The sequence below is a fragment of the Manacus vitellinus genome, unplaced genomic scaffold (assembly GCF_001715985.3).
Source record: "Manacus vitellinus isolate BGI_N305 unplaced genomic scaffold, ASM171598v3 scaffold_13_pilon, whole genome shotgun sequence".
Taxonomy (NCBI): domain Eukaryota; kingdom Metazoa; phylum Chordata; class Aves; order Passeriformes; family Pipridae; genus Manacus; species Manacus vitellinus.
Window position 1 is genome coordinate 18,642,843 of NW_021938999.1, and position 13,263 is coordinate 18,656,105.

At 37.3% G+C, this 13,263-nt stretch overlaps 1 protein-coding gene across 3 annotated transcripts in view; it reads right to left on the bottom strand.

The window, feature by feature from the left end:
- CELF2 (CUGBP Elav-like family member 2) overlaps positions 1-13,263 on the bottom strand; it is a 555,113-nt gene that overhangs the window by 299,962 nt on the left and 241,888 nt on the right. For 2 of the 3 annotated variants that reach the window (XM_018068157.2, XM_018068154.2), the window contains one exon: positions 8,426-8,461. Coding sequence is in view for 1 of the 3 variants with exons in the window: in XM_018068154.2 (XP_017923643.1) it covers positions 8,426-8,461 (36 nt within the window). In the remaining 2 variants the exon portion in view is untranslated. Of the gene's footprint in view, positions 1-8,425; positions 8,462-10,198; positions 10,259-13,263 lie in introns of those variants that run through there. The other variant, XM_018068158.2, reaches the window with a different exon arrangement.

Genomic DNA, 13,263 nt, shown 5'->3' on the forward strand with positions numbered 1-13,263 from the left:
TTCCAAGAGTCTGGATGAAAAATATTTTCCATTATAGCCCAGAGAAGAGAAGTGCCATGCTGGCACTTTGCTGTTGGGGAAGTGCTGTGTAGGGCACAACTTGTAAAATATACTGGGAGAATGTCCATAGAAAGTGGGGCAGGTCCTCAGTGGCTTCAAAGTGGCAAAACATCACCCGTGGTAAGAGACTTACAACACCACTGTGACACACTGCTCCAAACGTGGGAGTTTGGGGCTCTGAGTCTTCTGCTGACCACAAGAAAACTTTAGGTGCTGCCTGCTTCTAATGGCAAGATGTAGACAGAAAAATTGTCATCATCTCACAGGAGGAATCTCAAGTCAGCACCCCAAAAATAAAAAACAGGCACCACTTACTGCTTTGCAGGTCTCGGGTATGGCTTTGTGTAATGTTTCTAGTCCCACTGCGATCATTGCCTTTTAAAACTGTGTAACATTTATGGACTCCAGTAAAAATGTTTTTAATATAATGTAGATGAAGTATAAAGTGTTAGCATTGAACACCAGGGAATGTGTTAGGTTTCTTTCTTTTTTTTTTTTTTCTTTAAAGCTCTTTCAATAATTTACTGAGAATTGTCTAAGATTAGCTTGTAGTTCATAGCCAATCTTTTGGAAACATTCAAACAGTTGCAATTTTTGTAAATGTTACAATAGCAATGATTTCATAAATAAAAGCAAAGCTCAGACAGCAGAGAATGTTGAAGAGAGCACTAAACCAGAATCTCTGCTTTTATAGGAGCATCAGTGCAGGTTTCCTGACATTGCTCCATCCCATGGATCTTACCTACTGCTTTTCTGGGACCAATGGTAAGGGCGATATATAAAAATTCTATATATGAGTAATTAATTTCTAACTATTCATAAAACATATAATACTCTATATTATATAATAATATAATGTATTATATTTGCCTTGTCCATGCTGTAGCAAAGATACTAAGAGAAAGCTTCTCAACTCTGCCACATTAACAAATCTTCCCTTGACTTCAGTTGCTGGTTTGCTTCTCCAGAAGATGATGTGTACACACTTCTTCCCCCCCCCTCCCCAAATTGTATATGTTCATCAGAAGTTATTCCCACAGGTTTCATCCTTTGCATTGACTTTCTAAATAACATTACTCTGGTGGTCTTAAGTGCTAAAACCACACTTTAGCAAAGGATACATACAAACGAATAGCTTCAAACTATGGCAACTAGTAGAAATGAATAGCTTGGAAGTATTTCAACTGAGCTGGAAAACAGAGTGAAGAGGGGAAAAAAGGCTTAGTTTTTTAAGTTGGTTTCCTTTACTGTTTCTTGTGTTGGAATGGTATCTCAAAATCCACCTGTAATGGTCCCTTTCTCTATCTTCATTCAAACTGCTTTTCAAAGGCTCATTTTCTGAGCAAACCCAAGAAATACTGTTCCCGTGTCAGTCAAATGTTCTCCACAGACCAATGTAAATTTAACTTAAGCCAGCAAGATATTGCAGTGCTATTAAGTGGAACAGATAATGAACCTAAATAACTGCTCAATCTTATTAGTGTAGCCCTCATACACCTTCCGTGTTTCTTCAAGCCCTGCTGCTTAGCATTCATACTGTCTGATTTGAGACTAAAATTAGATTATAGGAATGCGTGCTTTTTACAAGAGGTCTTCTATTTGTTTCATGAAGTATTTAGTACTTTTTAGGCACTGTATAAATAAAAATAATCACGATCTTGGAATTCACCTTCAGGAATGGAAATGAAGAGATCTGAGTCCTTTCATTTCTACTGCACGTTATCCTCATCGGGCACGTTTAGCAATGCTTTGTAAAATGAGTTAAAACGATGCTTGGAAGTCTGGTTAAGGTGAATAACAGAAAAAAGAGTAAAGAAAAAAAAAAAGGAGGGGAATATGTCTCTAGTTTGAGAGTTGCACAATAGGGAATAAAAACAAAAGCTCTACCAGACTTTTAAGATAAAGGTCTGCTGTCAGATTCATTAATGTTTGTGAGAACTGTTAACAAGTGATGGGGAAAAATGGTTGTGGATTCCAAAACCAGGACTCTGAGTAACATCACTTACACCCATGTTAAGATACAAAGGCTGTTTATAATTAGGAACCATTTCAGGATTTCAAGCCATGATTTCTGAGGACTCTGCTCTGTGAGAAGAGTTACTGCATTCTGGGTCAGAGCCGTTATCAATTCCAACAATCATTTCTGTCCGACTTTCCCCCTCCTTCCCAGGATCTATATTTAGGACTTAAGTACCAAATATTGAAAGTTTTTTTGAGGTTAAGCATGCCAATGTCCTTAAAACTCCAGCAGGCATTAGCTTACATCACTTGGCACTTTAACACCTATAAAAGTTAGGCTGCTCACCTTAAATTAAAGCTCTCATCAGGTGAAATGTCTAGTCTGTGCTATTCCCTCAGGCTCCATTTTCAGGCAATGGAGAAAGAAAAAACAATTCCCAAGGTTGTTCACCCTGCCCTGAGATGAGGTACCTGTTTCTCTTCATTTCTCCCCTGGTTCTTTCCACAGAGGACTTTTGTGATAGCTAAATTTAGGCAATGCAGGCAATGTGAATAGTGCCATTGGTATCTTAGTAATTTTTGAATGCAAGTCATCAGTAAGCACATATGGATAATCACCTCTATGCTCCTTAGGCTCCTCTTAAGATTTTAAAAATATCTCTTTAGAAAGGAATCAGATTGCACATAACTGTGTTTTAAGATTAACATTAGCTGTAAAAAACATATTTCAAAATGGCTGTAAAACAAAAACAAACAAACAAACAAAAAGAAATGCCAACGAGTACTCAAAAGAATAACTCCATGTCACATTTTAAGGATATTGAAGCTTTACTCAGGAAAAATAAAGATCAGAATAGAGAAGAGACACTCTGCGTATTATTTCCTCAAAAAAATCCAGATTCGCTTACAATAACATCAAACTTGTTATTCCTCAAAAAAACCCAGATTCACTTATAATAACATCAAACTTGTTACCATCCCAAATGATTATTGCAATTTATATTACAGTGCCTCAGAAAGACCAAACACCATCAGTTCATTCCTCTACAGCAGATACAATGGGTAATAGGCAGTCCTGTTTGCAGTGCAGGAAAGCAGCTCAAAAGTTAGATGAAAGAAAACAGTATTTAGAAATCAGCATCTGAGGCATAGTAAAAGGTCAAACATCAGATTTTATTACTTTTTTATTTTAAGGGAGTGATTAGTTAAATTCAGGTCTCATTTCAAAATAATGACTTTCTTTAGAAAATAGCAGGCATCCAAATTATGGAAAATCTGCTCTTTAAGACAGTTGACTTGAGAACATTTAAATATCGAGGGCTGGAATCTTTTTCTTTTCTTTTTAATGATGTCGTTTAGTAAAAGATAGAAGATGATATCATTTCCAAAGACTAACTCTGGATAGCTGCATATAGTTTGACATTCAAGATATTTTAATGTTATCAGCTAGCACTGCCTGCCATCCGGGATGAGTAATGTTTTCTTGACCAATTATTTATGTGCCTCTAAACAAGAGTGAGTTTCGAGAAGGGATTTATTTGAAGGTGGAAAGCAAAACTTCTGTGTTAGAAGAGAGGGCCACAAATGGACTATGCCAAATCCCTGCTTTATTTAAGGGAGAATAAAGCTTCAGTAAATATCATATGAAGGTATGGAAAATTCTGTCATAGTTTGGCAGAGACATTCATATGGTGTAGGCGGATGGGTGTTCAAGCCTGACATGACTGGCAAAGCAGCACTGGTGACATGGGAGGACATCCACATTATAGGAAACACGAGGGGTGAAAGTATGACCTGGTGTTCTCAGGGGAAGAGAAATTGCTTGGCAGAAGACCTCACCTGGGAGGAAACAAAAGAGAAAACACAGAAGCTAACCCCAGCTCCCACCATCCATGCAAACCCAGTGAAGAAGCAATTGAGATGTCAAGCTGGTCTTTAGTCCATGCCCCTGTTACTGTCAGGAAAAATTCGTTTTCGCTTTTTAGTAATTAAAATGTTCATAGATGTTTTATTAACTCACTCTACAGAGCCACATAGATTTTATAATTCATCCAAGCACTTACAAGTAGTTACTTGTGTTAGGCTGTCAAGACAGAAATGATTCAAAGCCTTGTGTACTGAGCTTCTTGGAAGACGTATCATTCCCTAACACAATGGTATTAGAAAGACTGCTGACAGTTAGTGATCAAGAGATTTCATTTTGCTTGTCATATGGTGGGTTGTCAATTCTTCTTTTCCCTTCAGATAAAAGCTTGGTTGCATTAGATTTCAATAACCGTGAAGTTGCAGGTTAACGCTTTTCAAAAGTACCAAAGTGACTTCAGTACTTAAATTCTATTTTCAAAATGCTGTAGACACCCAAGAACAGAAGTTTCTACAGTAAATGGAACTTAGACATTACTAAAGAAATTTATGGAATGGTGGAGAATAAAACCCCATCTCAAGAGAGTTATAGTTTGTACCGTAGTCCAGACCACAGGTTTAAAATACATAAAGTTTGTAGATTACTAAAATTCTAGGACAAGACAAAGACTTACATTTTCATTCTTAACATGTTTGCTTTCACATTGATGTATCCTTTGCAGATTTCCCCTAGTATTTCTAAAAAAATTCTAAAGAGACAATTTTAAGATGGTCCTCACCACAAAGTACAAGTTTTCCTGAATTATGCTTAAGATTTAAACAGAGGCTGCAGGGATATTTCTACAAATTTGTCCAAGAAAAATATATATGCAAATTATTTGCCTTTTTTTTTCCCCAACAGCTTAGAGGAGGAAGTGACTGTTTAAACTTTGCTCCCCTCTCGAGTGAAATGTAAAATTGAGCCAGTACATAAAAGTGGAAAAGTAGCCCAGATTTTCCTTCTGTTAGTACTAACCTAGTATTAAGTAAATAAATAATCCATGTGGTTAGTCTATATTTAAAATATTTGTTCTTCTTTAAATATAAAGTAACTTTCACAGAAACAAACAGAAGTGGCTAGAGACTGAAATCATCCCTTTGATATTGAAGCTGAGTATTTTCTCCTTTAAGCTCCAAACATCATCTCCCTCATGCCCACAGGGCTTTCCCACTGTGCTCCAGCACTCCAGTGTTCTCATTCACTGCTCCCCTCACTGCTGAGCTCACATGATGGTCTGTGAAAGGGTGGTTACAAGCTTATGTTCCACGAGATTTCAGGAGCTTATCTTCATTCATTAATTGTTCTGTATTATGTTTAAATGGTGAATTTTTCAAGTTAAATTGTATTGCTTCTTATACTTTTAGTCTGCTCTGTTATTTCAGGTACCATCTATGAGATGTTGAGAACAAACACAGTTTGAAATAGAACTGCAATAGCAGCTATAGAACATCTAAAAGGCAAAAAAAATAGGCCAGACCTTTATTAAATTTTTAAAAGTATGCCTTTGCTACACTCTTGTAAAGATCCAAATAGGGTATTCAAATCTCCAGAGATCACCAGTATAATTTCTTTATCATGTTCCATTTAAAATTTAATTATGTAGTCTACAACAAGAAGTATCTGAGTACTCTAAATAGGTCATGCTATGAACAACTTAATATTATTATAAAGTTTTCCTTCTGAAGATCTGTTCTTTGATGTGCTGTTGCGCACAGAAAGCCTTTCTTCGAAAAAACAATATACATTCATAGCTATAATAATGTCATTTAATATAAAAATTGTAAAGCTTCTTTATCACATTTTAAGTTTGAATTTTCAATTCTTTCTCTAGCCTGAGCTTCCTCAAATCATCAGGAATAACTGGTAAATTAGAACTGACACAATATAATTGTGCTGAATATTTTTATATCTTTCTACGAGCCGAGTTAATCTATTAACTTTCCTTCTAAATGATGTCCACCAACTCACATTTTTCTACTTTTGTCTATCAATGTTATGCATATTTCAGCGGAGAAGTAGTGTAATCTCTTCTTCCTCTTAAATATAATCAGTAGAGAACCATCAGCAGCATTTAATGGAAAATTACTATATTAAAAAGTCACCACTGACCAAGTCACTTTGTTATATTTGCTTTTTTTGAAAAATGTACACACGTGACTTTTCTTGGTTACTATAGAAGATGAAAAAATATTCACAATATTCTTTTCTGTAAGTTCTGACTAATTACAGGGCTTTAAAGGAGCAAATCCCTAACTCCTCTTCTTTAATTAATCTATGAAAAATTCAGAAGGAGTTTTTGAGAATTTTCTTTTATTTTTTTTTTATTTTTCTAATGACAACAAAAAACATTCGTGCCGCCAGTGCCTAAACTTTCCTGACAGCCAGACAAAATATTCCAAGTACAGACACATCTGTTCACACTTACATCATTTGCAGTTGAAAACCCTCTTTCACCAGGTTTACAAATGCTTGAAAAAGATTTGAGCAATCCTGGGTACAAATACATCCACGAGTCATTACTGCTCCGAGAAAAGGCATCTTGTTTATCTGAGGATTTCTAGAGTTACAGGGGGCTTGCTCTGCCCCATTGCACAAAATACAACAAGGACAGTGATGATGGGAAAGTGGTTATTAATTTCAGCAAGGTGCAACACCTAGAATTTTCTGTGCTGTATCGTAGTTTCAGGGTGAAGATGGAAGAAGATGTGGTGTCGGTGGGGAAATTAGACTATTTCACTGTTATGAATTAATAATACCAAAGTGATTCTCTTGAAGTTTGAAAGAACAAAAAATATTAGATTAGTACATCACACCATAAGATTAAAAACCCCAAAGAACTACTTGTTTAGAGAGATGCAGGAACAGGTGAATCCTGAAGGCTGGAGGACAAGCCAACCTGCACCCAGCTGGAAACATTTGTTTTAAATCATGACAAGATCATTTGGTTTAATATTTATAACACAATTACAGTCCCTTGTGCACATTGCTGGTATAATCTGATTTTTACTTGTGACATCTTGCTACAGTTGAAATTAAAGCCTTGTGGTAATAATTCAAAAAGCACATTTAGACAATCATTAATGGCAAGTACAAAACAGGATGTTTATTCAAGCACTTATGTATCTCATTTTAACTTTAATTTGAAGTGGAATTCATTTCTGTAGTATAAGAACTTCATGTTTCCAGTATATTAGTCCTATAATACCTAACCAATTGGGGTATGCAGTCAAACTGGAAATATTTTAGCACTAAAACCAGTAAAAGATACAGCTAAGCATTGATATTGACATTCCTACTCAAGGACATGGCTACTCTGTTGAATCTCTCTTTTTTTTTTTTTTTTGGTAAGTATGAAGAATTGCAATTATTTTGCAAGAAAGATTAAAAAAATCTTTTGTGTCAGGTAGGCCTGATCATTGGTCAGCACTTCAAACACTTGGCAAAATTTCACCAGCATATTTCCTTAAACAACTTTAGATATCAAGTGACAGCCATAAAAACAAATTTATCTATTAAATAAAGTAATTACATAAATCACACAAGTTTGTACCAACAGAACAAATTGTTTACAGAGTGGGAAAAACATCACATATAGTGAAAATATACATTTTTATAGCTTATCAATATAAGCAAGTCAACTAGTGTATACCACACACACCCTAAAGAAAGGCACGTATTTTTTCACTGCCTTAGAAGTAGAAATAACTTATATGTATTACCACATTTAAAGAAAACTGACTTGCTTGTTGAAATATTCCTTTTACATTATATATTGTCTGAACTACAACACTGCTTTTAATCAGAGGGCAACAAAACCCCCCAAAACATCACTAAAACCCCCTGCATCTCAGAGAGCAAAACTGGTGACAGAAGGTACAAGTGGACTGAGAACACCTTTTTTTAACTCACAGGCATCTCTCCTAAGTGACAGGTTACCATATCAGATTTTTGTGTTTCCCTTCTCTTCACCTTTCTGTATGATTACAGCATTTTACTGCACCCTCTGACAATATGTAGGCAGGTCTCTCTTCAGAAACCTCTCTCACAGCCTGGGAGTCTTGTCTAGTTCTATTATTTTATGAAAAGCTTTCTCAGCACAGAAGAATCTGGTCTAAGCTGCTTTCCAAATGAAAATGTCTCAAGATCACAGTGTTTCTTCCTCCTACCTCCAGGTTCCCCTCCCCTCATGCCTCAGGTGAAATGTAAAGCAAAAGCCAAACCACCTGCAATGGGTATAATTGCACAGCTGGAAGGAAGCCACAGCTGGGATTTTTCTCATCAGGAGCACAACTGTGCTGAGCCTCAAAGCCACTTCAACATGTTGCTTTAACTGTGTGGGTTTGGCTGTGCCAGTATTTCAGTGTCTGTGGCATGCAGCCCCAGTTCTCAGTATCCCAGCAGTTTTCCTTAGGAAAAGGATCATGTTCTGGCTCAAAAGGTCGTGCTTCTTTCAGCACCTTCCAGACACTGACACACAGATGCAGTTTAGAGCAACTTGCTTACCTTGGTAATGTTCCAGATAACTCTGTGGCAGTCTCTCTGAAAGACACAAAGTGGGAAAAGATTAACTTGTGTTTTAAATAGCTATGAAATTTTAAAGAAGCCTTTATGCTGCTTGTATTTTGTAGGAGCGCAGACACACGTACACGGCTCCGTACGCAAAAGCGTCGCTTGCAGATGCGATGTCCCCATGATCATATACAAAAGAATGCGAAAAAAACAGATGACGGAGTGTGATCTAAGGATTTCATCAGAATAAAGTTCTCCGTGGTACAATTACTCATTTTTTTAGGCATAAAATTATCACTATTTCAAATGCCAGCACTGCATGATCTTACATATCCAAAATGCAGCACTGGGCCAATTTCCCTGTGGAAAATGTTCCCTTTTTTTTCAAGTGCTGCAGCAAAAGCAAGACATTAGACGGTTCTACAATCATGTTATGCACTGAAAAAAATACCATGCTAATGTTAAATCTTCTTATGGTGGGTTTAAACTATAGTTGTTTTCCAAATACGTGACTTCATATTTGGAAACGTTACTTGTCTGAAACTCTCTTGTGGGTTTGCAATTTGTTTGAGGGAAGCTGAGTGTGAGATGGTGAAAGCAGGCTAATGTAGTGGTATGTCACATTAAAGCACAATTAAATACATTATCATTAGCTAAGTACACAGTCCTTAAAATACATCCCAGATCTACCATTGCTGTGTGTCCTTGTTCCTCTACCCAGCACATTTGCTTAGACCTTATCCAAGCATGAGGAAAACAGTTGGATAGCTCCTTTTCTCCTTTCTCTCTCATTTATAAGATCCTAAAAAAAAACAGCAAGGAGGCATAAGGGGGTTTGTTGTCCTAAACTGGACCAGAGGTCCATCTCATTTCACACTTTTCTCATCCAGATATGAAATCTCTGCCCTATGGTTAAGTTTGCTGCATGAAAGGTAACAGGTTAGTTCATACCCTGTTTGCTTCAGCTGAGATACAAATTGCAAAATTTCACATCTGTAGCTTGGAGCTTTAGAGCTGAGGAAGAAAAAATCCTTCCATCCACTTTTACATATGGGGGAGGAAATCCTTTTTATAAAGGGTGGTGGTAGTAATTAAGACAGGTCTCAAAATCTTCCTTGCCTTAACAATTTCCCAAACTATGGATCTAATGATCTCTTAGTATGGAACCAAGCCTATGCATTTTTGTTGCAAGGGTATAAACCTTATATGTACAGTTTGAACCCCCAAGCCTAATTTATTTATGAATCCAAAGGAAAAAAGACACAAAGAAATATATTTTTGAAGGCTCTTCTAGAATTTCACCATGTTCTGAAGTGACTTTTTTGATGAGGCAACTACAGAGTTATTTTCTTAAATACCACAATAACCCAGAGCTCCTCTTCAGGAGGTCTTTCTAGATCCCCCGTGCTTTTTGGCACTATATGAACTATATGAGCAGCTACAAGGGCCTAATTTTTTTAATTATAATTTTTTTTTAATTGAGCGTCCCACAGTGACACCCAGGTTATTTCCTTAATAGTTACACTGGCAACTGTAGACTCCATTACAGTGTCAGAGAAGAAGAAATGGGCCCTCTAAACATGCATGGCTTTGCATTTTCCATTGAGTCTCTACCTCCAAACTGTGCAGTTTGCTGGTCACAGAAGGTAATCTGAAACCTCCCAGTGTTTTGCTTCAAAAGGCACAGATCAGAACTGTGTTCAGTGGTTGCAAAGAAGAATAAGCAAGAAATAAAAAGATGGGTCACACCCTTTTTTTTTCACACACCATTCAGCAGCAGACCAGCAGATATTTAAGCCACCTCAGAGGAGCTGGTTCCCACTCCATCTTAGGCAGATGGGTGCGTATTTAGTAGGTGCCTCTGATGAACAAATTCCATGACATAAATGACATCAAAGGTGAGAGCCAGGAGCAAGAGGAAGTGAATGTGAAGAGATAAGAAAATTAAATTAGAGTGAAGCAATACAGACTTGGTTTCTATGGGGTTATGTGATACAGCTGTACATTTTAGATATTTTATTTTCATTAAACTCCCACACATTGGTATCATAGAGCCTTATTTTCCAAGTCCTACTCATGGCTTACACAGTTCAAAGAATTAATATCATATTTTTTATAACCTATCAAAGAACCAAATCACTAAATGATTCCAACAGTCAGGATTTTTTCCCCTTCCACCGCTAATCCCAGACATCATCTCTTTTCACTGAAATGCCTTTTTGTTTTTTGAGGGAAAGAATCTGGACTAAAAAGTCAGGCCGGGCGTTTGTTTGTTTCTTTTTCTAAAGGGGTTCCATAGCATTTAGCTACCTATTACTGTTCTAATAGCAGAATAGCCCAAACCTTTTTGCTTTAGGGTCACATTTTAGGGAGCACATTTTATAAAATAGCAGTTACTCATCCAGCTTAAAGAGACAACCAGGCAAATCACAGGTGGGTACTGCAGGAAGCATCAAAGAGCAGAATCAGGTAGGTCTAAAAGAGGATGTTAAACTGGAACCACACTGTCAGCTTCTAAGCAGAGTAGTGAGTGATTGGTGCATTTAAATTTCTAAAGATTTTCATTTTTGTTAAATAACCCTCCCTACAAGAGATGTTAGAGTTGTGAAAACAGTTATTAAGTAGTCGATATAGTGGTAAAAATTCTGAATGTGATCAGAATGTTAAACAAAGACACTGCAGGTCTTTAGCATATACATTTTTAATGTAATTAATTGTGTTGCCAGTTTCACATTTGGTCAGATCAAATTCCAATTTTAAGTAGAAATATGTAAGGTAATGATTTTTGAAATATAGATCCAACTCAAATAAAACTCAAACTTAGAAGTAAAAGAGGAGAAGTCTGATTACTTCCCAGCTATCCAAAGATTTCACTGCTTCTCATCAACTCAGTAAACACTTATACCATAAAAACAAATTAAAACTCCCTTTAGATGATGAAACTAAAAATATTTTCTTAGAAAACAAACACAATTATCCCTGCAATGCCACTGGAAATAAATGACATGTGGACTGCTGAGGATGGTGAATGTCCACTGTAAGTGTCCTATAAATATTAGGAATTGAAACACTGCTCTATAAATATATTTCATGGGAGTTTAAAAAAAGAAAACCTTATGGAGCAAATTACTCATCAAGAAAACCCTTAAAGTTTATTTAAAGATAATGGATACTCATTCTGTAGTATTTCAAGAAACTAAAGCTAGACTTGTACAACCAATTTTCAGGCCCCTAGTACTCCCCAATGACACACACAATAAATATAACTCATAATTTACTGTATCTACAGGGAAAAAAACCCACTTGGACAAAAGCAAAAGAAGGATAATACTCAAAAGGAGGATGAATATAAGATCACATATTTTCACATCCTGTCTATGATATGAAAAGATGACCTTGAAAAAGGGTGAGGATGGAAACTTGAATGCTTTATCGGAGCTGTCCCGAATTCCACTGAAATCAGTGCCAATGAGAATGGGATAAGCTAATGCACAGCAAGGCTAAGGTCAGAAGAGGACGAGGCTATAGACCCTGGAAAAGCTGCTACATGGAGGGTGACATTACAGAAGAGCAGTCGCAGCATTTCCAGGAAGGTCATTTGCAATTTCCAAGCATTTTGTGCTCAGCTACAAAGGATGGATCTGGGGCAGCAGAAATGGTACATATGGAAGATGAAGGCGCTGTTGGAACCAGGAGGGTGCTGGGCAGGAAGTCTGCAGCCCAAGATGCTACACCCTCACATGAGGTCTTCCAAAGAAGCAAAATGCTGGCTTACAAATTGCTCATGACACCCGCGAAGAGCTTTGACGTACCGAAGAAGCTCTGCACTCTCAAGTGAGGGCTATGTAGATGTTATTAAAGCCCAGAAAGCATGAACCAAGCACCACACACACACTTTGTCATTTCTCTCTTCGGGCTGAGAAATCCTTCCAGTAGGATTGGAGTAGGATGTATACCAAAGCAGAAAAGTATAAATATTTTAGTCAAAACCTTATAGTGAAGTGGAAGTGGGAAGTTCTGCATAAAGATCAGCAAACAGACTTCACTGCCTAATAGTTCTGTTTGAAGAGAGTTGTTTGGGAAAACTCTTCATAATATCTGGAAAGTGTTGTGTTTGTATTAAATGTTTTGTTCACTGAGAAATCATATGGTGCTCTGCTCTCAGAGGCTGACTGGCAGCTGCTGTTACCCACCAACATGCAGGATTTGGCACAACACAACTCTGAGGTTAAACTGTGCAATATTTTGCACAGTTTGCCAAGAGAAGTTGTGGCTGGCCCATCTCTGGAAGTGTTCAAGGTCAGGTTGGATGGGGTTTGGACTAACCTGGTCTGGTGGAAGGTCTCCCTGCTCATGGAAGGGCATTGTGATGATTTTTGCTGGGTTTAAGATTCTATGATGTTCTTCTGCAGAGATGTAAACTGAAGCACAGGAGACAGGGAAGGTTCTAAAGGGCAGCTGAGGTCATCTTATATAAACTCAGCTAGTTGTATGCCAGGAACCTTAGCAAGTACCAAGTTCAAACCATACAAGTCAAGACTATGCACAGAAACCAGTTTTTCTTCTGCAGTATCATGACCCTTAATGATTTGGAAGCTGTAGGTCTCCACTGAGCACAAGTTTTTTTCTGAAAAGGGAAGCATATGGATTCTAGCTAAGCAATCTGTCGGGGTGCTGGGGAAGATGCAAAAAGAAAGGCAGCAACACATTCCTGCAATCGTGTCACCGTTCTTCCTTTTTCCATCTCACACTTTGGGGAGAGGATAAAGCCCGCCTACGGCACAGAAGGCACATGAGGATAAAGGCAAGGCTGGAGAATGGATCTGTACTGT